Source organism: Volvox carteri (genome assembly GCF_000143455.1).
Source record: "Volvox carteri f. nagariensis unplaced genomic scaffold VOLCAscaffold_88, whole genome shotgun sequence".
Lineage (NCBI taxonomy): Eukaryota > Viridiplantae > Chlorophyta > Chlorophyceae > Chlamydomonadales > Volvocaceae > Volvox > Volvox carteri.
Window position 1 is genome coordinate 248,770 of NW_003307631.1, and position 25,711 is coordinate 274,480.

At 58.0% G+C, this 25,711-nt stretch overlaps 1 protein-coding gene across 1 annotated transcript; it reads left to right on the forward strand.

Annotated features, from left to right (window-relative positions):
* Positions 1-6,987: 6,987 nt before the first annotated feature.
* Positions 6,988-9,574, forward strand: VOLCADRAFT_31395 (uncharacterized protein; the record flags this gene model as incomplete). The annotated part of the gene is made up of 8 exons (XM_002958189.1): positions 6,988-7,053; positions 7,344-7,415; positions 7,512-7,655; positions 8,200-8,326; positions 8,490-8,595; positions 8,888-8,996; positions 9,117-9,188; positions 9,446-9,574. Coding segments are annotated over 8 exons (825 nt in total), but the record flags the coding sequence as incomplete, so codon positions are not given.
* Positions 9,575-25,711: the final 16,137 nt, after the last annotated feature.

Sequence of the window (25,711 nt, forward strand, 5' to 3'; positions counted from 1 at the left end):
CCAAAAGTGTTCAAGGATGCCCTCATCGCAAGCGGGTGTGTAATCCAGCCTCCGAGCCAAGAGCGGCCCAAGTACATTATTTTCTGGGCGCTGCTCAAGAACCTGCTGCAATTCCAAGCACTGGACAAGCTTTTCGGCGTCTTCTTCGTTGGTGGTGATGATGAGGCAAGCGACGTGGGCCACGAGGAAGATGACGTGGAAGATGGCGAGCACGGTATGTGGGTTGCACCCTTTCGGCGCTCGCATCTTCGCATGTTGCGTACACACCCCCGACCATGGTCCCCAGAGCCCAAAAGGGAACGCACCCGGTCAGGAGTTGGGACAGACTACAACGGGTCCCTGCACTGTCTGTCGGTCCTGCCTGAAATCCCCCACCCTTCCATTCTGCCGCTGTTTGAGCTGCCATACAGCCTTAGGACCCGTCAGCAGTAGCTTTTGCCATTTCTGCAATGGGCATAACGGAAGGACCCGTCTTGTTTGCCAACACCTGTGTGTGTCATGTGAGTCGTGTGCATGTGTGCTATATGTGGCATACCTCAGTTAGTTGGAGCATGTTACAGTCAAGTATAATGCTCTGGACCGTTCTAAGACACGCAGCTGACCATACACCCAAGGCCATTGGCCATTGCTCTTGGGAGTGAGGCACCTGTCCCTACATGACTGTTCAAGTCCATTCATCTCACCGCATGATATCTGCTGCTGCAGATATGTCCAAGATTGTCCTCGTCCACTCCCGCCCTGACGAGATGTGGAAAGTGCGCTCCAACACCTTGATGGCAAGCGTTGTGTCCAAGCATTGCACCCCCATGCTCATCGTGGAGGTGAAGGCAGCTGTGGATGTCGAAAAGCACCTATGGCAGCCGCTGGCTACTGCACTTGAGCTGGCGGAGGCAAGCGGCACAGAGGAGCCGGTTTGGATGCTGCTCACTGACATGCAGAAGTGGCACTTTGCCAAGGTCCAGCATGTGGGGCCACGGCCGCAAACAAAAGAGCAGGGTGCAGCAGCAGCAGCTGCACAGGCACCAACTTCGGTTGTGCCGCAGGACCCAGCTGCCAGCCTTATGCGAACCAAAGCAAGGTACTCAATACAGCTGTATAGGGAGATCTATGCTGGCTTGGACGAGAATAGCAGCTCAAATTGCTACCAGGTGTGTGGGATGATGTAACGACACAAATGCCTATCTGAGCATCCTGGGTTACGCCTTTGCTGTGTTACAATGGTATTGAGACGGGACCGCACGTCTTCTGTAACAAACTTCGGGTCGGCGGTTCGATTCTGGCAACCAGCAAGTCGCAAATTGGCGATTTCATGGTGTAGTGGATAAACCAGTGCACTGGCGTGAGGTGGGATGGCTCCTGTGCTCGAAATAATGGCCGAGGATGTCCATTGCTAAGTGGGGGGCAATGTAACGACGCAAATGCCAATCTGAGCATCCCGGGTTATGCCTTTGCTGTGTGCACCAAATCCGTGGAAAATTGCTGGTATCTCTGGGTATCGGTGTGGGGTATCGGTGTGGGGTATCGGTGTGGGGTATCGGTGTGGGGTCCATAGGACCTCGTATACCTCCATAGGACCTCGTGTGTGACCTTCCCTTTCCCTTTCCCTTCCCTTCCCTTCCCTTCCCTTTCCCTTCCCTTTCCCTCTGCCAAACTTGCCAAACTCTCCCTACGCTGATCTGTCGCTGAAGTGCTCGCATCTTGTTACTTCACATCTGCATGTATGCCATCCTCATTTCAAAGCTTTTATGTCGTGATGCAATCCACCAAACACGTTTTGCAGGTGAACATCAACCTTAAAAATGCTTTGCCTGCCCATTTCTGGTTGCTTATAATAAGTGCTGCCCCTCCCTGCACCGCCACAGGTGCTGCAGCAGTTACTGAAGATCATGTACCCTGGCCTGCACCTGCGGGAGCTGCTAACACGCCAAGATGCTGGCCAGGAAGTGATCAACTCGCAGACGGAGAGCTGGGTCAAGCAGTCCCTGGCGAATGCCAAGGTGTGGTAGTTGCCTACAATCAATGCCAAGGCTGTTGTGCTTTAGTGACTGCGGTGCTGCTCGATGCCAAGGCAGTTGTATGCCATGTCAGACAGTGGCAACTGTGTTCACTTTGTTTTGTATAGCAGGCTGAGCTCCACTGGTGCGAGATGGGGCGCCTGTACCATGATCCGATGCTGTGTGGTGTGTTCTTCTTTATCATAACAGTCGGTGCTGGCCTTGTACTTTCATACTGCGGATTGTGTGACCCGTGTTCAACAGCACTTTGCTGAAGTCACCTGCCTTGTGTCAAGGTTTAAATGGGATGGTGATGTTTAACGTGTTTGGGTGCCTTCATCATGTGCTTGCCTCCTCAGGACATCGCTGACTTAGCCGTGGCGGCGGTGGAGAATGAAGACTTAGCGGCGGAAAACGCAAAGCTGGCCGTGGTGGCGGAGAATGAAGACTTAGCGGCGGAAAACGCAGAGCTGGCTGCAGCACTAATGCAGGTGTGACAGGCGCTGCATGTGCACACTGTAAAACCGCAAAGCTGTGACAAGCACTGGTCGAATTAGCAGCTGCTGCTGGACTGCAGCATAGTGCCTGGTTTGCAGAACGAGTAGGGGGCAGGTGGTGGCAAACACTGATGCAGCTGGCACTGCTGGGCCGCAGGATAGTGCTGACGGTGCAATGCTGCCGGCTGGTTGGAGGTGGCAGTGCCGGCTGTTTGCGTCAAGGCGCTGCCAGGCTGCAGCATAGCGCCTGCGATGCATGACGAGGGCTGGCTGGAGGTGGCAGTGCTGGCCTATTGTCCTTTGTAGTAACAGTCGGTGCATGTATTGTCGTACTGTAAATTGTGTGACCGTATTCGACAACACTATGCTGAAACGACCTCTCCCTGTGTAAAGACGGTCAAAGTAATGGTGATATTGTTAAAAGCATTTGGTGCCTTCATCATTGCTTGCCTCCCCAGAAAAACGCGGCATTGCGTACGCAGCTGGCGTTGCAGGCGAGTGCTGTATGACAGCCATCCTGACACAATCACCAGCCCCTCCAGCGGCTGCTACCCAGGTTGGCAGAACAAGTGGGGGGCTGGCGGTGGCAAAGCATGTCTGTGGGCGAGGGCTAGCTGTCAGTGGTTGCCGGCTGCCTGCAGCAAGGCGCTACCGGGCCTCAGCATGGTTCACACGAGCAGTAAATGGGCTATAGCAGCCTCTGTGCTCGGGGTATGTCTGTCCTTCAGTGTTGCCTTCAGGTGCTGGTGGGCAGAGGCTCAGGTTTGGCTTGGGCTTGGGGTTCGGCATGGCTGCCATGCCGTGCTGTTGAGTCCTTTTTGTAATAGTCGTTGCACAGGGTAGGTTGTGTCATGCCTTAACAAGTTAGCCAGTTGTTGGGAAAAGGTCCAGCAGGTAAATGTTAGGTTTTTGTAATATATCAGGTACTAAAGTTCAAGGGCGTGGCTTTCCTGGACACGGTGATAGTGGTCCCCAGTCTTTGTGCATGCAGAGATTCTAGTAACCCAGCATAGCCCCTGCCCACTGGTTTGGCTCCTGTGGTGAGTGCTGGCTGGCAGGGGGTGGTGCGGGTGCCAGTGCAGGCTTAGGCAACCACTTGACGGGTGCTGACAAATGTGGCGCAACACAATAAGCTCTGCACGACCCATTTGCTATCACCCTTGATGTACGGGCCGCTGTCAGGGTATGTAACAGTTCTCTTGCAGGATGCCAATGTCATTACTACCTTTGGGGTTCAGATGCGAATTGTGATGAGTGTACACTTTGTAGAGGTGGACCTGACTAGCAGATACGGTTGCCTTACACGCTGAAGACGCACTGGTTCGCTTCTGTTTGCCTGACTTTGGCTGTGTTGAGAATGGTAACCCATGTGCGAGGCCTCACAGCCTGAGCTGCATCGGGGTTATCGTCTGTTTGCCCTCCGTGCTCCATGCAGGGGACCCCTGAAGGAATTTTTTGCAGGTCGGTTTGCAAATGTGGACGTAGGTGGTCCTTTTCACACTCAGTATTGTTGCATCAGCGTACTTCATGGCTGGCTTGGGTGGGCGATGTCGTGATATCACTTTGACCACCTTGTTGGCTTTTCTCCCATCATAGTGACATCGCATCATGTGCTTTGTGCATGCCTACATCTATTTGCTGCCTTGGTTGCCGCACTCAGGCTAATACTGCAACCGCTTGGGCAAGGACTTTTCTTGATGTAGCAGCCGGTACACAGTACGGTGCTATAAATACGCGCAGAGCGCGTATTTACGCGCAGAGCGCAACCGCCAGCAACTCGAGAGACCTTTTCAGCGGTCAGCTGCTACATTTGGTATCGAGACCTCGTGAAAATTTACGATCCTGAAGTCGTCGGTTCAACCCCCACCGATCACGTTCGAGTGTTATTCGGGTGTGGCGACTCAGAGAGCGAATATCGCACAAATTATAAAAGTAGCTGAACCGACTGGACTGTCTCTGTGCCTGAAAAATCTGAAGACGGCTAGGCACATGTGAGCCGGCACATGACGTGACGTGGAGTAATTACCTACTGCCCGAGGGTAGGCGAAGGTAGGCACAGGCTGGTGGCATACGAGGCTCTAAGGGCCCGGGACGGTTCCCTTCAAAGGGGGGGAATGTAACAGCCGGTACACAGTACGGTGCTATAAATACGCGCAGAGCGCGACCGCCAGCAACTCGAGAGACCTTTTCAGCGGTCAGCTGCTACATTTGACCTGAAGTCTTGGCCTGCCAGGGGTTTTTGGGCTGCCGCTGGTGAAAAGTCCTGGGCAGCCCTGGAACGCAGCAAGGACTTGCTGGGGCCAAGGTACTGCCGCCAAAGCCCTGGCAGCCAGGGAGCAAATAGAGAAAGAAGCGGCCAGGGGGCCTTGTGATGTGGGCATGTTGCTGGGCTTGACCGGATTGTGAGGAGGTGGTGGGATGCAGGGCTCGTACCTTTTTTGATTTTTGGAAAAATGGCCATTGGAAAAACGGCCAAAAAATTTGGCGCTGGCTAGCCGCATCACCAGGTCGCGAAACATACCGTTGTGCCGCAGGTAGGTATTGATCGGGTTTGCCGGGGGGTAAGTAATTTTACACGGGGGACCTCCTCGGGCTGACAGCGCCCAACAAGCACCCAACCCCACGGCAGTTCCCCACAACCGCGGATGCACACCGAAGCAAGGCCGGCGAAGTCGCGAGTAGCTAATAAAACACTCAGCGAAAAAACCGCCAGGTCTTCAAGCAAGCAAAGGAATCAAGAAGGGTTTGTATCTTATTCGTAGGAAACACTTATTTTGGCCTGCTGCACGAAAACTTTCGACCTACCACGAAAAGTTCGCGTCACACGAAACTTCTACGAAACGGGTCCAAGGAAGATAGGAACCCTGGAATCAACCGGGCACCAATGCCTACGGGACGGGTCGGCCCACACAAAGCAGCTGGCCGTGCACAACGGGCAGCAGCCACGCCACCCTCTATGCAGAAAACCCAATGATGCAAAGTCCTGCAAGCGTGCCCAGAAGTCAGCTATAGCTTAGGGCAGCCGGGTCAGTCGTGTGGTCTGCATGCATGTAGCGCCTACCTGTCTCCATTGCAATAAGCCGCAGCCAACACCACCACGTCCCAAACACACTGCTGCACGCCAACGGTGGGGGGGCAAGCATCTGTGGCTTGCTTGCCACAGATGCTTGCCACAGAGGCTTGGGGGGACAAGCAAGCCACAGATGTGCACGTGTGACTCGGCAGCAGCAACGGCTCTCCAGGGCGCTCACTATCTCTTGCACAATAGGGCAGAACCAGGAACGGTGCATGTGTGGGCGTAGTAAGCGGTCCAGGGCCTGCTGTAGAACTACCACACTGACAGGGCTCGGTAGAATGGTCACGGATATGGCTGTTACCTAGTATAGGAATGCCATCAAGCGTCAAACGCCAGAAAGTCTCCTTGTGCACATTCTCCCAATGCACATTTCGCCACAGACGGGAAGACGCTGTCTGTGGTGCGGGGCGTGAAGGGAAAGCCCTTGGTGCGGGGCGTGAAGGGAAAGCCCTTGGTGCGGGGCGTGAAGGGAAAGCCCTTGGTGAAGGGAAAGCCTCCCTTGGTGCTAACCAGTACGGCCGGTACAACATGTAACATTTCTCTTGCAGTTTCTTTCCGACCACTGTTTCTCCTTTTTGACTTCGCTACGAATCGCGGTCCATGAGCCTCCTAGCACGTCTGGGCCTTACGAGCTCTCGTGAGCTTATATCATAACACAACATAGCAGTTCCTTTCCGACCTCTGTTTAACTATGTGTACCAACATCAAAGACATCAGACGCAATAAATAATATCCACCGTTCCACTGTGAGAAGTCAAATTTACGGCCATCGAAAGGATTTGTCTAATCTGAAGACACAGGAAAAGTGGCGTGTGTGGAGGCCAAGTATGGATACAATAGAGCATTTATTACAAAGGGGCCAGGAGGCGCAAGCGGGCGGAGTTGCTCAGGTATAGCCCTAGGAAGGCCGAATCAGGACTCCGGGCAGGGTATGAAGCTGGAAGCATTATTGTTGTCTCCAGGCTTTGCTCAGCGCATCGGAAGCGGAGCGGATTATTGGACAACTTGCTCCATTGACACTTGAAGAAGTAAGTGTTCGCCGGGAAGTCGTTTCCGCTTTGATCTATGTGCTAGTATCAAGTAGCTCTCTTTCAGATAATTACGTTGGTGATTAGTTCACCAATAGCAGGAGAGCCTCGTACTAACGTCTAACCGAAGAGCGCCTCAGAACGAGGCAGAGGCCAGCCAAAGCCATAGAATGAACCAGCCTTTTAAGGAAATGATCAGCGGAATATTTTCAGTCAACAACCGCCTAGTTTTGCCTGTTTTGTGACGCTGTACAACTTGTACGACCTGCAAAACCTGCAAACGTACACAGCACCTCAGAATTTTTCGCATGATTTTCGTAGAAATGCATCCGATTGATTTTGCACCGTAAGAGCCTCTAACCAATTTTCTTACTTCATGTCCTGCCCTATCCATCACGCAGGTAGGAGGTCCCAAATGGCACACACAGCACGAGTGGATCGAGCGACTGAACCTGCAGGTAACCAGACACCTTCAAACCATAAAGGGTTGAAGTTGATTTGGTGGTGCTGGCCTCATATTGGCATCGTATGCGTGCGGGAGGAGGAGCGCATTGCAACCCCTTATCGCCACCCCTCTCTAGGGCTTAGTGGTGGCTGGTGGCCAGTGAGCAGTTGGGGGGTTTGGGGTGAGGGGTAGCGGCCTGCTGTGAGTGCCGAATGGTTTGTGGTAAGCCCTTCCCCCCGTGGTAAGTCATCTCTCTCTCGTCCTCCCGACAAGAGGAACCCCTTAACCCTCCACACCTTTCAGGCCCACTACAATGCTCAGACCCACAGCGACGAGTTCGTTATGGAGCTGCTCGTGTCGCTCGACAAGATGCAGGTTTGTATGGGGTGTCTCCTCGCCATCATCCGCTTCATCCCCTCGCCTTCCCCCGACCCCCCCCACACACCCGCCCAAATTCAAAATTGAAATCAGGTTCTCGTCCACGACCTGCTCCTCATAGAGTGCTGGAAGGAGTTCGTGTACCCCCTGCTGGCGTCACATCTGGCCGAGCATGTGGACTCCGTGACCACCTACGTGCTGCTGTACCATGAAGTGACAGTGGCTGATCTGTTGCAGGTGGGAAGGAGGGGGGAATCGGCTGATGGGGGAATGCAGGTTGGTTTAGGTCGGGTTAGGCTGAGGTTTGAGGACAGTGCGATATGCCGCTTTTATGGGTTGATTGTTAAGGTTGCGCAGCGGAGTGCGCACGCACTGCGTCCTCCTGTTATTAAAAACACTTATTGATTCGTTTGTACATAAGCTTTTAAAGTAATGGAATCTGAAAAGTCTGAAATAGAGTTTGCCGATATGTTTCTTGCCAAGCTCTATCCTATTAAAACGCACATATAAAAAAACGAATAATATGAAATACCAAAGAATTCTTGATAAACACGATCATCCTGAACTTGGCACACTCACACAAAACACGCACGGGGCTTTCTTTCCAACGTCTTTCCCCTCCATTCCCCTCCCCCCACCTTTCCCTTTCCCCCAGCTAATGGCCGCCTGAGAAGTATGTTGGGCAGCAAATGCCCTTGGCTTCCCCTTGCACATCACAATATGATGATGATGATGTTTCCCCTCTCTCACCCTCACTTCTCGTCCCCACCCCTGCTGCTAGGTGGCTCTGTACCACTCCCACGCCGCCAAGTCCCTATCCGAGGATTACGCCCTGGAGCTGGCGGATTGGTGCTACAGGAAATTGACACGTCTGAACGCGGAGGGCCACAAGCTGGCGGAGCCTAGGGGTAGGAGGGAGCCGGAGGGGAAGGGGGGACGGGGTTTAAGGGGGGGGTTAGGCCTAAAAAGACCGACGGGAGAAGAGCAGCGCAATGGCCTTGGGCTTCCTTTCTTCCGCCTCCCCTCGCTCCCTAGACCCCCACTCATCCGCCCGCCCGGACCCCGCCTCAGACCGCACCGCGGAGGAGCTGCTGTCTATGAGCAGATTGGACGAGCAAGAGGAGAAAAGGCGGGAAATCGAGTTCAGTATCACGATGTGCAGTCTGGCGATATTGCGGTACGTACGGGAAATTGTGGGATGTTTAGCTGGACTGGGGTGGGAGAGAGGGGAAATGAGTTTGGAAAGTTTCATACCTATCTGTACACATGCATGCATGTGTGTGTACGGGAGCGCGTACGGAAGTTGGGTATATGCTGGAGACCTTACGGAGGAGCGGGGCTTGAGGGGGAGAGGTAACGAAGGAGTACGGCGTCATTCCGGCCCATACATATGTCCCCTCCCTCCGTAACCCCCCTCCCTCACACCCCCCTTCTTTCCCCTCTCCCCGCCCCCGGGCCCCCTGCCGCAGCTACATCACGGACTCCCTCGCCGGCATGCCCATGGGCGCCCTCAGCCGCGTCGTGTCCACCAACGACACCCTCATGGCCCTCATACCCCTACTGGACAAGCCCCCTTGGGTGCGAACCAGGATCATGAACCCCAACCCGCAGCAGCAGCAATCAACGAACAACGGCACTAACAGCCGCAGCGGTGTCATGAACCTGAATAGAGGGGGCGGTGGGAGGCCTGTGCTTGAGAAGTGGGTGGGTAATCGCTGGGTGGTGGTGCCACCCGCGGACAGACTGAAGATCACGCAGACGGATGGGCAGGTGGGTGAACCGGTGTGTATGTATTTATGTATGTGTGTATGTATGTGTGTATGTATGTTGGGGTGTGGGGCCAGTGCATGGGGGGAAAGGTGCCCAGGGGGGAGGGGCCCAGTCCTTGTTGATGTGTCACGTGCCCGTGCCATACACACCCTGTCCACACGCACCTCTACCCTCCTACTTCAACGCAGCTTGATTCGCCCTCCCGTCCACATCCCGTTCATCTCACTACCAACTAACCAACCATCCAACCAACTCAGGTATGGCTGGCGGTGACCAATCTGTTGGTGGAGCCCCGATGCCGTGCAAAGTACGGCATGGACGAGTTCCGTCGGGAACGGATTTTGGGTCTCAAACGGCACCTAAACGAGCTCATGTTTGACCAGGTATGTATGTACGTCTGTATGCATGTATGCGCGCGCGTGTGTGCGCGCGCTCCATCCTTCCCCCTACCCTGCCCTAACCTACCCGTACCTACCTGCTGCTTTTGTTTGTTTGTTCATATACGTATGTGTGTGTGTGTGTTTCTCAGTTGCCCGTACTCAGGGACTTGCAGCGGGTGCTGGACGAGCTAGCGCTGGGTGTGCTGCCTGATCAGGTGATGGCGGGTGGGAGGGGGGAGGGGGGAGGGGGCAGAGGAATGGAGGACCCGAAGCCCTGAAGACGGCAAGATGGCCTTGTCATGTATGGCATACATACATACATACATACATACATACATACATACATACATACATGCATACATACATACGTACGTACATACGTACGTACGTACATACGTACATACATACGTACATACATACGTACATACATACGTACATACATACGTACATACACAATATATACTTAGACGGCAAGATGGCCTTGTCATGTATGGCATACATACATACATACATACATACATACATACGTACATACATACGTACATACACAATATATACTTAGGTCAGGCACTACTGGTGGAGCACGCACCAATGCCCCCGGAGGTTCCGGGATCGAGACCTGTCAGGGTCGAAAATCTTTCCGGTGGTGGAAGGTTAAAGTGCATCTAGTCGATGGACGGTAGTGACCTGGGATAAGGTCAACTAGCGAGCTGACCAGGAATGGAGTTGAGGCGCCGGTGGTGGATGCCGGTGGTGGGTGCAGAACCTGAGCGAGAAGTTGACTAGGGTGACTGGATGAGGGTGCCCTGAAACACCGGGGAAGGCAGGGTTTCGCCGGTTAGCGGCCACAGGGTGAAGATATGACCCCTCTGTCCCGCACATCATACACACACACGAGCCAGCCTCGTGCCTTCATAGGGCCCAGGGAGCGGAGGGAAGGAGGGAAGGAGGGGGTGGGTGAGGTGCGGGGTGGGCGTGGGCCCCCTCCCCTGCCTCTCTCCCTGCCTCTCTCCCTGCCTCTCCTTTCCTCCTTCTCCTTCACCAACATACACTACACACACTACCCCCCCCCACACTCCCTCTCCCTCTCCTGGTACGCACTTGCCCTGGCAGCAGCTTCACTCGTTTGTGGTTCGTCCTTCCCCCCCGCTCCCTCCCTTCTCCTTCCCTGAAACACACATACGCAAAAAAACATACACGCGAACCCTGACGCACTCACGTACACAAAAACACACACAGAGCGTTGCCGGCAAGTCCGCTGCCCTGATCCTGGAGGCCGTACCCGTCATCCGCGACTCTATTATGCGCGGTCGTACATGGCGGGTGGTGGCGGAGAAGGCCAAGCAGGAGCACTTTGGCCGAGAGGCGGCCCGCATGGCTCGAGAAAGGATGGAGGCTATGATAAAAGTAAGGTGGGGGGAGCGGTTTGTGTATGCATGTTTGTGTATATGTCTGTGTGTATGTGTGTCTGTTTAAGTGATCATATCCGCAACTAGGGAGGCGTGGCAAACAAGGGCAACTTAAAACCCCCGTCCCTACTGCCACTCCTCAACAGCACCTGGACTTCCTGTGCGAGCTGGAGCCGGAACCGGCAGCGGCGGCGGCAGCGGCGGCGGCAGAGGGCGCCGATGCTCCAGCCGCCAGCCCACCTCCGCCAGTAAAAGTCAGCACCTGGCGTAAGGTACGACACTGTACAACAGTACGGCGGCAGTTCATCGTACAACCGTAATGGGAAACCCCCATGCTCGTACCCCTCTGGATTTGAAGTTCGTTTGGCTGTGGCCGCCCGCAGGCCTTATACCTGACAGAAATGTATGTATGTACGTAAGTATGCACGTATGGATGTATGTCCCCATATGTTTCGGAGCAGGTACATGACAGCGGTGTGTTTGAGCCCTGGTACGACTTTGCCATGGAGGTGGACGAGTCGCGGGCCCCCGATCCCGTGGAGGTCGCACCAAATAACGCGGGAGCGACCGGCAGTAGCAGCAGCGGCACTGGAGGCGCTGTAGCGGCTGTACACGGGCTGCGGTATCGGTTACGGCCGTTGGACGTTGACAGCACACGACCGTTGCCTACCAAGGGAAAGGTGAGCTGGCAACGAGATGTACGGAATAAACACCTCCATTTCCGTGAGTTCGACTGGGTCGACATCAGGTGCTGTCTGTTGCTGAGGTTGCTTCTGTCTCTGGCTCCCAACCCCGGTCTCCCACACACACACACACGCCTCCCCCTCTTCCTTTTCAGGCCGTTGTTCGTTGGGGCGACCAGCTGCTCGCCGAGGCGCTGCTGCAGCTGCCGGAGCTGCCCACTCGCGACAGTGCGGAGGGGGCCGCGGTGCTGTGGGTGACAGTGGGGTTGCTGGCGGTGGACGGACTGGTGCTGCAGGTGCGGGGTTTGGCGGGTGGGGATGGAAGCAGGTAGGATGGTGGTTGGGCGTGAAGCGGAGGTCTTCCGAGTTGGGTTCCGGACTCCGCCTGCGAGCTGTTCTCTTGGGCTGCGCTGCCACCAGGAAAGGCTGCCTGGCGGGACGGTTGGAGAGCTGGTTGGTTGGTTGGTTGGTTATGTGGGTGGCTGGGTTACTGTTGTCCGGGGCTGTATCCATCCTTTCCCCGCCGCCCCGCTCTCTACTGTTTGACCTGACCTGACTTGACCTGACCTGAACCAGTAATAAGAGGACTGGAGAGGTCATATCCGCACGCACCGTAGCAGGGGGTTTTGCCCGCGCCTAAACCCCCTGCCGTACTAGCTCGTAGCCATGTGAACACGTAATCAATTCTGCGACTTCATTTTTATATATACATCACGCATTCTCACGCATTATATATGCCCTCTCATTGTTTTCCTCTGTGTGGCAGGTGAAGCTCAAGAAAGCGCCCAAGGTGGGTTGCGGGGTAGTGGGCTGGGAGGGGGGTTAGGTGGGGGTAAGACGAACCACTGACGGTTGGGGGGGGGGAGGTCACTGAACCGACAAACGCACAGTAAGAACAAGGGCTTTGCACGAGGAAGGAAAGAGAATGCAGCACCCCGGGATATATGGGGTATATGTATATGGCGGGATGATGATGCAAGAGAAAGAGAGAACCCCTAATCCTCATCAACTGTCCCCCCCCAACAACGGCCCCATTACTTCACCACTACTTACCCCCCCCCACACACACACACAATTCCCAATGCACACCCACGCAGCCCAGGGAGCGCGACAGGGTGGCGGGAGTGTGGTACGCATACCACCCCGTGGCGGGAGCCCTCACCGTGCTGAGAGATCACCGCCAGAACCAGCAGCAGCAGCAGCAGGGGGCCGCTGCCGTTACCGCCACCACTGCCGCCAGTAGCAGTGCCACCGGCAACGGCAGCCACCTGGCCGTGAAGGTGGGGGGGTTGGTGCCCTCTGTGCCACCCCAGTCCTCTACAGCAGCAGCCGCGGAGGGGGGTAACGGCGGTAGTGGCTGTGTCAAGGACGCCAGCAGCACCAGCACCAGCAGGCGGCCGTTGGTGCAAGTGATCTCAGAGCCGCCGCCGCCGCCGGCAGGGGCGAGGCCGCCCTCGTCGCCTCCTGTAGCAGCGGCGAGCAGCAGACCGGACAACAGCGCCGGTGGCGGCGGGGCGACCCATGCCGATGCTGTACAACTGGCGGCTGCAGCAGCAGGTGATGTGACCCTGGAGCCCTCGACGGCCGTACCTCCAAACGTGCTCCCCGGGGAGAGGGAGAAGCGCTCCGTTGTCGTACAGCCGCGTACGTCAACATCCGTTAATGGAACTTCCACGGCGGAGGCGGCCGGGGAGGGGGCTGGGACCGTAGCTGGAAGTGCAGGCGGGGGCCCTAGTAGGGCGGCAGCGGCAGGGGCAGGGGCGCAGATGCTGGTGGAGGTGAAGAACGGGGGGAAAGCGGCGGCTGCTGTGGTGGGCGCTGATGTGCCGGCGCCCCCTCTGGCAGCAGCGCCGGGGGTTGCGGAGGTAGTGGAGAAGCTGGCGGAGGAGGCTGGTCCTGGACTAGATGATCCAGAATGATGAGCCCTTCACTACCTCAGACGACGAAGCCTTTTTGCGGTCCAGGGTGTCAAAATCTGGGCCTTTGGGGGCCTTCCATACTTGTTGAGCGGGTTAATGACCGTAATAATAAGCGCTCTTGAGGGAGGTAACGAAGTTCCTGATGGCGATGTAACGTTGTGGCGCGCGCGGTCAATGTGGGTGACGAGCTCTTTGACCTTCATTTTTTTTGTTGAGTTTTTTGTGGCCTGGGGGTTAGGGAGCAAATTACAAATTGCAAAGAAGCTTTTGCGATCGGGCGCACGGTGTGACGCGGCAGTGCAAAACGCTGGTGTGATCTGGCAGGTCTGCAAAGAGGGCGTGCAAGACGTGAGACAAGTTTGGGCGTGCTCGACTTGAAAAGAGCTTGAGGTCTCTCTATGTAAATGAAGAGCGGCCCCAGCTTTACATTACGTTTTAAGAACAGGCAAGCGGACGCATGTGTGGACTTAGTCAGCTGTAACCCAACAAATCCCATTTTTGGTTCTGAAGGTATTCATGCTTCTCGTTTGCCAACTTCAGGACCGGGCTAAGGACAATTTCCCATGAACAGGAGCTCGGCTCCTAGCCAATCCATTTGACTGGACAACCATGCACCCGGGATTTTTTGGGGAGCCGCGCGGGATCCAAAGCAAATGACCTCTTCCCGCGCTAACCATATTCCTTTTTCGCCTTTTTCATACTCCTAGCTGAACCTTACAGCGAGCGAGGCTTAAACTTTCGGATAGCAATCCGAGCACGCAAGGCCAAAGCTGTTTACTTTACCTTCTTTTCGCTGTGGGCTTTTTCACGCGTCTGTCCATCCCACACCAAAGCCATATTTTATGCAAGGCCGCCAGCCACGCGCCTGCTGTCTAACTGCCGCTGTGTCTTAGCCTTGGAGAGCAGCGACCTAAAAAGATGCAGCCGGGAACAGGAAGGCTGCCCCGACAGAGCAGCTCAGGCCCTGTGCCAAGGCGCTTTGCGGCAGCCACAGCCCAGCCCGAACAGCCTTTCCTTCCACACAGCGATAACAATACCTTCGACTTTGAACAACAACCAATATGTTTCCCCAACAATCACCACAACGATACTTTTCAAAAGCAGCCGCAGCAACAACAACAGCAGCAACAAAGGCAACATCAGCGAATGAACTTTATGGCGGCAGCTCAAGCACGTTACCAGCCTTTGCAGCCGCACCCACAGCCACAGGCACAGCCTGGGGGCAGCATCTCGCCGCAAGCCATCTCCGCGGCGGCCGCCCCTCCTGCCCGCCCCTCTCCGCCCGCGCCACCGCAAGCCGGGCACACGCAAAGTCAGTTGCTGCACCGCGCGCGTGAGCTGGCAGACCAGCTGCAAGCAATATGGCATTATCACGACACCGCGCCGACGGCGGCGACAGCGGCGCTGTGGGGGCGGTATAAGGCCCGTCAGGACGGTGTGTCGTCGCCGCTGCTACCTGGCGACGCTAGCGACGAGGATGATCCCATGGACGAGGACGAGGACACCGGCGGCAAGGATGCGGTCGCCGGTCCCTCCTCCGTCTCCGCAGACCATGCGGATAGCCTTGTGGAGCAGCTCAGGTCCGTACTATCAGCACTTCGCGCCGCCATGCCGCGGCCTTCTTCAGCCGCGGTCGCCGCCGCCGCTGGCGGCGGCACTGGCGGCGGCGTACCGCCAGCGCCAGTCCTGTCCCCGGAACACGAAACAGAGTTGTGGTGCATAGCGTCCACTCTTTGGAACTGCGCCGTGGGGCTCTCTAATGTGGAAACCTTGCGGGCGGGCGGCGTAAACATGTCGGTGCAGCTGTGTACGACACGTACGGCAGTCCCAGCGGCAGCGGCGGCACCAGTGGACCAGGGAAATGGCGGTGGCGACGGCGGCCGTACACGGGCGGGGAGTCACGGCCGACGCATCCGAATGCTGACCCACATCGCCTGGGTACGGCACCTTGCCTGCGATGCCGCCGCGCTGATTCCCGTACAGCGGCTGCCGGCGCCGCCCCATGCCGCCGCCAGCTTTGGCGATCATCAATACCATCATCAGTACCATCGTGCGGTGGAGAAGGCGCGGTGGCGGCTGGCTTTCAGTTTCGCGGCAGGTCGCTCCTGGTTGCGACTTTCGCAACCGGAAAGCGCGGAGATGTGCTTGTCCCGAGGTGAACATATATGCATACGTGCGTACATACATCTCGACTAGCGCTCACCCGTCATCATGGCTCAGGCCGTTTCCAGGTGTATCGGGGGAAAGCTAATCGACATATCAACTTGCTTCGAAGATCTTTTTTCGATTATAAATAGTTGTAGTTTAGATTTTTAAGATTTGGCTTCGGGTTCTTATGATGCAATCCAACCTCCACTTTTCCTCAGCAAGTTTCCCGCTCGCGTGCCTGTCCTGTGCCCTGTGCCCCGACGACGTACGGCAGCCGCCCCGGTGATGCAGCTGCTCCTCGCCGCTGCCAATGGCTCCGGGGACATGTGTCGATCCGCCGGTGGCGGCGGCGGTGGCGGCGGCGGTGGCGGCGGTCCTGCCACCACTACTTCCGCTGTCGCCGGCGGCGGTGGCGGCGCCACCTTGCCGTACTCCGCAGATGGCCTGAGCACCGTGGATCGCGAGGAGCTGCTGCTGCAGGTGTTTGAGTGTCAGCTGACGCGGACTCAGGTGCTGTGGAGGCTGGGACAAGAGGTACGACGGCGGTTGGTTAGTTGTTTGGTTGGTTGCTGGTCGTTGGTGGTTGCGTGGGCTTAAACCGGGCTTATACTCATGGCGTCAGAAGCGCAGAAGGCGGAAGGGTACAGACGTTGGTGGGGTTGTTTGTGTGGGGTTTGGGAAGGTGTGGTCGGGGTCGGGTTCGTGGTCCTTGAGGAGCATCCAGGGGCCCGGCAGGAAGGGAGGAATATATACGGGAGAGGGAGGGAGGGAGGGAGGGGGGGAGGGGGGGAGTCTTCGTGCCTCGATGTGATCGTTCGTTGTTCGCGCATCATCCGCTGAACTCCCATGCCCCTTGCACATGCGGGTAGTCCTAGGAGGTGGTGGAAGTGGAGGATGCAGCCGGGTCGACAGGGGCCGCGACCACGTCGTGATGTTCTTGATTGTCACACAGCCTTCCTCTCATATTGCTAATGGGACGCTATAGTTCAATTGACGCCGTAAATGCAGGCCCTCGCACGGCAAACCTTGGCGGAATGTTCGTCCATGGCTCGGGATTTGCAAGACGCCAGGTCGGTGTGCAGAGGATTATGTTTGTGTTGTTGTATGTGGAAGGGGGCTTGCTCTTGCACGTCGTACGGGAGTAAGGCATGTATGTCGAAAATGTCGGGGGGGTTGTGTCCAGTCCCTGTAATTACCCCCCTCCCCCCTTTCCTGTGGTTCGTCTTCCCTTTTCCAGCCCGTTCACACAGGTGGCAGTTGCCGAGACGTGTCGCCCAGGGCAGTTGACCCTTCTTTCCTCCTCCTTGACCCCATCATTACAATAACAATAACAATACGACGGTCGTAAAGCCGCGCGCCCATCCCTGCGCTGTGTTTCGGCCCGGTCAGGGCCCCCGGTGCTCGTCCTTTATCGGGACGAGCCGCCCACAGTGTAACGCCCCATCAACAATAACAATAAATGTAAATATATTACTTATCATTTTAAATACAATGATTTTATTTGTAACAATCACAATAATATAAATTATAATATTATTACTTTAGTAATAAATATTATTGATCATTAACATAATAACATAATAATGTTAGCTCCTTCCCTCCCCCCTTTCCCCCTTCCTCTCCTCCTCAGGCCAGACCTCTCTTGTGTGCTCACCGGCTGGTTAGCCCAGGTGAGGAGCGGCGGCAGCAGCAGCAGTAGCAGTAGCAGCAACGGTGGTTATAGCCGTAACCGTAGCCGTAGCAGCCGCACGGTAACGTGTACGGCAGAAACATTAATAGTAAAAGTACAGGAGGCAGCAGTAGTGGAGCATTAGCATTATTTCAATGTGTGCATGTCATGTTTGGTTTGCGCAGGGGCCATTAGCTATTGCTGCGGCAGCAAAGTGGAGTATCGTAGCTTGTTAGCTGCCTAGGCTCTGGCATAGGCACCTTGCCGTACTTGATTTTTTTGGCTCGTATCTTCATGGTGCCCTTGCTTGGATGTACAGCTACGTGTACTACATGTACGGCACATGGTTACGTTCTTTCCTCGCATGAAAAGACACTGCTGGACCAAGCTGTAAACATAGCGACGGGGGGAAGGTCGCCCGCCGGCGGCGCTGCTTCTCGCGGCGGCGGCGGCGGCGGCGGAGGCGGTACCTCCGCGGCGGCGGATCGCGGGCTTGGCGTTGCAGCCCAAGGCCGCCGTCACCGTCACCGCCACCCGCCGCCAGCGGCTGCTGGAGTCAGCTCTGGCGCCGCCAGCTCCGGTGCAGCGGCGGCGGCAGCGTCCCTTTTAGAAGGCGATGACGCCGGTGAAGATGGTGGAGAGTACGACAATGTGCACGGCAGCATTGCTGGCGGTGCCGGTGGCGGCCTGGCTCTCGTTGATCCTGCTGAGGCGATACCCCTCCTTGACCAGGTGGGGGGGCGGATGGTCCGGTGTGGGGAGATGTGTGTGCGTGTGTGTGTTTCGGGGGAAGGTTCTCCCTCTCCTCGGCCCCGGGGCGCGTGTATAGCCGTGTACAGCCGTGTGTAGCCGTGTACAGCCGTGTACAGCCGTAACGCCCCCATTGGTTTACCCTTCACCCTGTCCACCCGACACCCTTTCCCCTCTTCTCTTCCCCCCGTTCCACTTCTTGCGGTAGGTCGGCCCTCGTAGACCCCCTCTGCGCTCCATCTTGCATGGCGGGTGTTCACGCGATTGTCATCCCGTATGTGTACGTATGTATGTACACCGAGCTCTGGCCCGTTCTGTCGTACTCATAAACCCCCTCGTTGCCCCTCGTTGTGACATAACTCGATGTGGACAACACACCGCCACGCCTTGTTGAGCAGCTGTACGAACTCGTCACACATGCCGTACAATGCCATCAAGCCAGCTGTGCCGCCATGGAAGCGGGCGGTGCTTGTGGTGGTGGCGGTGAAGTGGCTAAGGAGGCGGTTGGTGGCGGTGCTGTGGCCGCCACGTCGGATGGCGGTGTGGACCCTGAGGCGATGGCGGCTCGGGAGGATGCGCTGGTGGATTTGAGAGATCAGGTTTGAAGGGGGGGGGACGCCGGTTGTGCTTAGGATGAGGAAAATGGCACTACCGGGCACGGTGCAGATGAATGACGTGTGTACGAGTGTGTACGAGTGTGTACGAGTCCCAGGATTTGAGGGAACCCTGAGAAGCCCGTCCAGAAGTTCATTCTGGCATTGGTACACCGACCGGTACATCATGACTTCCATGGTTCCGTCACTCCCAAAGCAACAAGGTGCGATGAGGAGCCGAATAAAAAATACACGTCCGCTGTACTTCTTTCCCCTTTCACCTTCTCTGATGGCGAAGTCACCCCTCACTCGCCCCTTCCCCCTTACCCCCCGCACCTCCGACTCGCCATGGCGAGCCTCAGCCCTGGGACGCTCCCTCGGCCCTCACATGCCCCCTCCCCCCCCCGGCAGGTCCTGATATGGCTCGCTCTGTGTCACCAGGCCGCGGGGGACCCCGACGCGTGCTTGCTGTGTGTGGGGGCACTGAGGGAGGCGGGGTCGGTGCTGGGGGGGGGCCCGGAGCTGGGGGCCCTTGAAATCAGGTGAGGTAGGTGGAGGGGTGGGGGGGGGAAATGGGGAGTAACGTGTCTGTGTGTTTTCTTATGGGAAGTAACGTGTTTGTGTGTTTTCTTACGTATCCGTGCCCTTAGTACCATGTACCTTGTCGGTGTGATAGGTTATTAAGGCACTAGTTGGCCTTACCCAACCTCCAACCATTTCTCCAACCTCACGCTCCCCACCCCACACGCCGCTCCACCCCCCACGCCGCTCCACCCCCCACACGCCGTCTCAGGGCCCTTGCCGCGACGGGCACTCATCCCCTGGAGGAGCTTGTGGCGGCAGTGGAGGTGCTGGCCAGCCGGCCTGATGCGGCTGTGGAGGTGGTCTGGGAAACACTCCAGTCGCTCTTGAGCAGTGACCCGCGGGTCAGGGAGGCGCCTGAGGTACGGACACACACATCTGGAGCCCCCGGAGGTTTTCGGCTGGATGTAGAGTTATATAACCCTAGGACTGCGCGGCCGGACAGCTGATGTACCTAGGGTCCGTGAAGGGTAAGGAACGCATATTGGTTGGGCTCCGCTCCCCTTCCCGGTCTCCCTTCCTCCCAGCCCAGTGGTGCGGCTGCTAATCAACTTGGGTTTTAGGGTTTTGGGGTTTTTAGGGCGGAGCTCCCACATCAACATGTTCGGGTCTAGCCCTAACAAAGGACCTGAATGCCTGTATCTGTTGTTGCCGTCATCCTCTCCGTCCGGCGCCCGTGGGCCCTATGGGACCCTCACGTCGATCGGCAGGCGCTGTGGCCGGCTGTAGCGGCTTTGCAAGGTCGGGTGCCGCATGACGCCGCCTTCACGCTCGAGTTCCTGCAAGCCGTGTACGACATTCGCACGACAGCACCTGCGGTACGACAGCTGCACCTTATCGGGCCCGACGCAAGATATACTAGCAGCAGCAGCAGCAGCACGGCGGCGGCCCTCCGTTGCAATATGTTAATTGCGCGATGTGTTCCTCCCTTAAGTTGCACCTGTACGGCGTTTGCACGACGAGGTGGCAAACCCTCTTTCGTCAGCCAGGGTTTAGGGCTGCAGCCGCAACCTGCCGTACCTCCCTTGCATGGCCGTGTATTCAGATGGGTGATTGCCGAATTTGAATGTGTGGGGTTAGACTAACTCCTGGAAGGGCTTCAATCCCCAAGTTGCGGTCCGTAACTACTTTGTGCGGCGCTGTGTACGATACTATATGTATGTACGACAAACACAAAGCAGCACGTGACAATGGGACGAGCAGGAAGGCGGATACAGACCGGGGCTATGTATGGAGTACACTGTGCACATCTCTACTGGGGAGAAGGAAGTGATCATGTGGCGCGGGAACAGGGGACTGTGGGCCAAGAACGCGTCAAAGTGTCGTATTGTCGTATACAGATAGTCGCACGCCCCGAAATGGCAGGTTGGCGTTGGCGGGGCGTCAACGTCGTCGACGGGGCCGGCGGCGGCGGCGGCGGCGGCGCAGAGTGAGGTGCTGGCGGCGGCCGACCATTTGTCGCTCTCTGTCCTAGGCCCGCCTGACGCAGCGGCGGCGGCACCGGCGCCGGTAACGGGTGGTGTACCGGAGGCTGTACGGCGCTTGTGTGACGGCCACCCCTGTCTCGGTCATCCGCCACATCGCCATCGGGGTGTAGAGGTGGAGGAGGCGGGGAAGGAGGGAGTGGAGGAGAAGTGTCAAGAGAAGCGGGACGAGGAGCGGGAGGCAACTCGGGCTCAGCAGCGGCTGGCGGCGTGGGTGTTGCTTTGGAACCGCGGTGGGAGTTGGGGGGGAAGGAAGGGGCTGGGGGGGGGTGCAGGCGCCAGAGTATGGCTTCCTTTCTGTCCGCTTGTCTGTCCGTCTGTATGTCTGTATGTACATGTTTCCTGCGGTCGCCTCCGCCTCACGACTTCACATCCCCTCCTCTGCCTCCAGCACCCCAATGCAGTTAGTGCCCACGCCTGCTTGCACGGGCAGTGCACGGGCAGTGCACGGGCAGTGCACGGGCACTCTCCACATGCTCCCATATCACAGTATACTCCCCTCCCCCTCCCCCTCCCCCACCATCCACACAGGCTGTGCGCTCTTCGACTGCCGCTCCTGGCCTACCGCCCTGCGCTTTTTCACAGCTGCCGTACACTACGCTCGCACTCCAGGGGAGGCAGCTCGCGCTCATCAAACTCGGGCGGTGTGCTGTATGGCTCTACAGCGTTACAAGGAGTGAGTGGCGGGGTGGGCGGGGTCCGGGGGAGGGGGAGGGGGGCCCCCGGCAGCCCCGGGGTTGAGTGGGGTCATAAGCGGGTGCCACAGCGAGTACCCCCGCGCCCGGGTCGCGTGACGTTCGGCACGCCGCCTCCCCCCCCCCCACACACACACAGGGCATTGGAAATGGTGGACATGGCAGCAGCAGCAGCGGCGGCGGAGGAGGAAGGCGGTGGCAATGGCAGTGGCAGTAGCAGTAAAAGCCCCCAGGCTGCGGGTGAGAGGTCTAGGGGGTGTGCGGAGGGTCCTTGGGGGGGAGGGGGGGGGAGGTGCGCGCCCCGCAGAGCCCCGCCCTGCCCCATGAAGGCCCGCTCTGCCTTCCCTGCCGCATGCATTGGGCCTTATTTGCATATTATCGTTTGATTGGGGGAAGGGCGTTAAACTGAGCCGCGATTTAATCAATTTTTGGTAGCATGTCTGTCGTATTTGTCGTATTAATACCTCTTTCTCGAGACGCCACTTCCTGCCCTTACCTGAGGTGTGTCCCCCAATCCCGCAATCCCCACTCGCCACTCAACCGTTCCCCACCACTTTTACCGCTCCCTCCCTCCCTCTCCCGCCCCTCACACACACGTTACCCTCGCCCCACCTGTGAATGTGTGTTGTCCTCTCAGTGACATTCCTCAGGTTCAAGCTGTTGTTGGTGACGGGCGACTCCAGCGAGGCGAGGAGGCTGGTTCCGGAGCTTGTGGAGGCCGAGAGGAGCAGCCCCGGCATGCTGGCGGTGGGTGGGAAGGCGCACTGCCTAGGTAGGTAAGGTGGGTAGTTAGGCAAGGTAGGTGCCGCCGAGGTGCTGCCTCTCCACAGCAATATGCCTTGCTGCCGGGTCTGAGGACCTGTATCGTAGGACGTATCGTCAGAACCGCGAAGTTTTTCCTCCTTTGGTGAGATGGATTTGTTTTGGGCCCAAGCTGCCTTCTTGGCTGTCAGGCAGTGCGGGAGGGGGGACAACCTCAAGGGTTGATCTGTTGCCCCCTAATCCCGGACCTAGCAATTCTAACGGTCCCAACCGCCAACCGCCAACCGCCAACCGCCAACCGCCAACCGCCAACCGCCAACCTCCCTCAGGTTGCCTGCCAGGAGGCCATGTCAGCTCGCGCCTGGTCCGCCGCCAAACAGCTGCTGCTGCACATGTACTCCATAGCGGCAAGGGAAACGGATGATGAGCTGAAATGTTGGCAGCAGCAGCAGCAGCAGCAACATCGTCGCCGTCCGAAGCAAGGTGCGGCCGGTAGTGCGGTGGCGGCGGCCGCGCAACTGGAGGAGGAGGAGGCGGAGGAGGTTTTAGAGGTCGACTTGCGCGGGGACGACGGTGGCCATGAGGGTGCCTGTCCTCCGCAGCCCCGAGTTCCCGTGCCGGGTTTCGTCCGTACGATGTTGTCTGAGGGACACATCTTGCGCATCCTCATTCGCTGTCTGGAGGATCAGAAGAAGGACCCGAGGACCAAACAGCCGGGAGGCGAGGAGCCGCAGAAGCAGGGGCCGCAACAGAGAAAACAACAGAAAAAGCAGCAGCAGCAGCAGCTGCTGCCGGCATATGACGAGGGGATGCGAGGGGACCCTGGAGGGGGAGGGGGAGGGAAGCAGCCGCAGGAGGGGGAGGAGGAGGAGGAGGGGGAGGGGGAGGAGGACGGGGAGGAGGAGTTGGCGGAGTACCTCCGGCTGGCGGCAGATCGGTTGGAAGCGGTTGGTATTGAGGCATTCTTCCGAAGCGGGGGCGGTGTATCGGGTGTGGGTGTGTCGGGTGCGGGTGCGGGTGTGGGTGCGGGAAAGAACAGTTCCGGAAACGACGAAAGCAATGAGGCATCAGCAGCGGCAGGTGCGGCAGGGGCCAGGGGGGTTTCGGAGCAGCTCGAGTGGTTTGCCTGGACGTCATGGAACCATGGACTGGCACTGACCGCAACAACAACCACTTCCAATGGCAAGGCGGCAGCAGCAGCAGTGGGGCCTGATGCCGCCGCCGCCACGGCCGCTGACACCCCCGTAGATGCTGGATGCAGCGGCGGTGGCGGCGGTGGCGGCGGCGGCGGGGGGGGCCCCCGAGGGGCTTTGTCGACCCGGTTGCGGTGTTGTTCTGTTGTGATGTCGGCAGCGGGGAGGCTGCTCGGGATGCTTATTCCTGGACCGTCGGCATCACCGTCGATACCCGGTGGTGGTGGTGGTGGTGGTGGTGGTGGTGGGAGCAGCGCCCGGGTTCTGAGCTGTCGGCGGGTGAGTGGCGCCAGATGGCCCCAACTGGGGTTTTAGGGTTTTGCGGTTTTGGGGTTTCCTTCTTTGCCCCTACGAGCTGACATGCGTGGAGGGTTGGTTGTGAGGTTGCAGTTGACTGATTTGGGTCATTACGGCAAAGTAACGCTGACGGGGATCTAATGGCAGCAAGTTGGAGTGTTGTCGTGATCAACCTCACCGTTGAGGACCGTTAATGCCGGAAGCCTGTCTTGTCCGTCTGCCAGCCTGCCTGTCTGTCTGCCTGTCTGTCTGTCTCTCTGTCTCTCTTTGTCGGCCTGTCTGTCTGACCCACCCGCCGTACTAACCCACTCGCCGTACTAACCCACCCGCCGTACTAACCTAACCCTCCCAGGTGGCCTATGCGCTAGCTGCAGCGGCCTCCCTGCAGTGGCACTGCTCCCTCTCCGCAGCGCCCCCCACCGCCTCCACCAATGCCTGTGACGCCAACACCGGCGGCGGCGGAGGTGGCGGAGGCGGCAGCAGGAGAAGTAAAAGCCATGGCGGCGACGGCAGCGGCGCTGGGGTTGATGGGGTTGATGACGGCGGCGATGGGAAACAGCTGCAGCTGCAGCAGCAGGCGTTACAGTTGGCTGCGCAGTCTATACGGCAGGCCCGTACAGCGTCGGCGGACCTGGCGGCGGCGGCCACAGCGGCGGGCCGACCTGCGCTGGCGGCGGATAAGTGCGACGCTCTGTTGACGTGCACGGTGGGTGGTTGGGTGGTTGGGTGGTTGGTAGCAACCACCACTATCACCAACAACAATAGCAGCAGCCACAACTTTGCCACAACGCACCCCCTCGGTCCTCATCCCCCTCCCTTTTCAGGAGCTGCGGATTCTGATGGCCCGTGGGGCCCCGGCTTCGGAGCTGGTGGCGGCGCTAGAGGCTGCTGTACGACGCTTCCCTCCTGGACCCAACTGCCGCCTCCCTGGAGCCGCGCTCATGCCCATTGCCAAGGAACTCGAGGCAATAGCTGCCGCCAGGCCGCCGCCACCGCAAGCGGCGACGGCGGCGGCAGCGGCGGCTTTGCCGCCGCCACAGCACCACGATGCGTACGGCAGATCCGGGGATTACTGCGGCGTGGCGGTGGCTGCGTACCAGCAGGTGCTCCAGCGGCTGACGGCGGCTGCGGACGTGGACTACGACTTGGTGGCGGAGGTGCGAGGTGATTGCGAGGCAGTACGGGATATCCTGGCGGCCTGGTTGTGTTTCTATAGCCCCGCCCCTATCACTGCCACCACTCATATCCCGGGTGCAGCCGCCACCACTTGCCGCCACGGACCACCGCTCCATGCCATCATCTGTTTGTGGCCTCCGGAAGGTGCTGTAACACATACATACATACATACACCTGCCTGGTTTGTTGTGGTCAGGTGGTCCGGAAGCTGTTGGCCCTGCCGGGGCGTGACGACGTCGCCCGACTGCGGGACCTGAAAGAGCTGGCGGGACTGCTAGCGGGGGCAACGGCGGCGGCGGCGGCGGCGGCGGCGGGAGCGGGGGCAGCCGGCAACGTTGGCGGCGGCGGCGGCGGCGGATATCCGGCTTTGGAGATGGAGGCGCTCGTGAGCAGCACGTGGAACAGAGGCGCCCATCACGCACGCTTCGGCAGGTACGGGATACGGCAAGGTGTACGACATGTGCGGATGTGGCAGGTCGGAGGTGTGAAACTTCATATCGTATAATTTCATATCGTTTTTAATTCGATAGATTGAATATGATAGGCCAATAGTGCCGCGTGCTTTATCTTTGCCTTATGCCTGTCTTTGCGTTTTCTTTGTCACCCTCGTTATGGTCACTATCCCCCGCTTCGTTCTCCTAATTAGGCTACCTTTGGCGCTGGACCACATGCATACGGCATTAGCCCTACTATCGTACGCCCCTACCCTGGACTCGGCCCACCGCGGCTGGTTGACGGAGCAGGTGGCCACCCTGGAGGGGAGGGTGCGGCCGGCTGGCGACG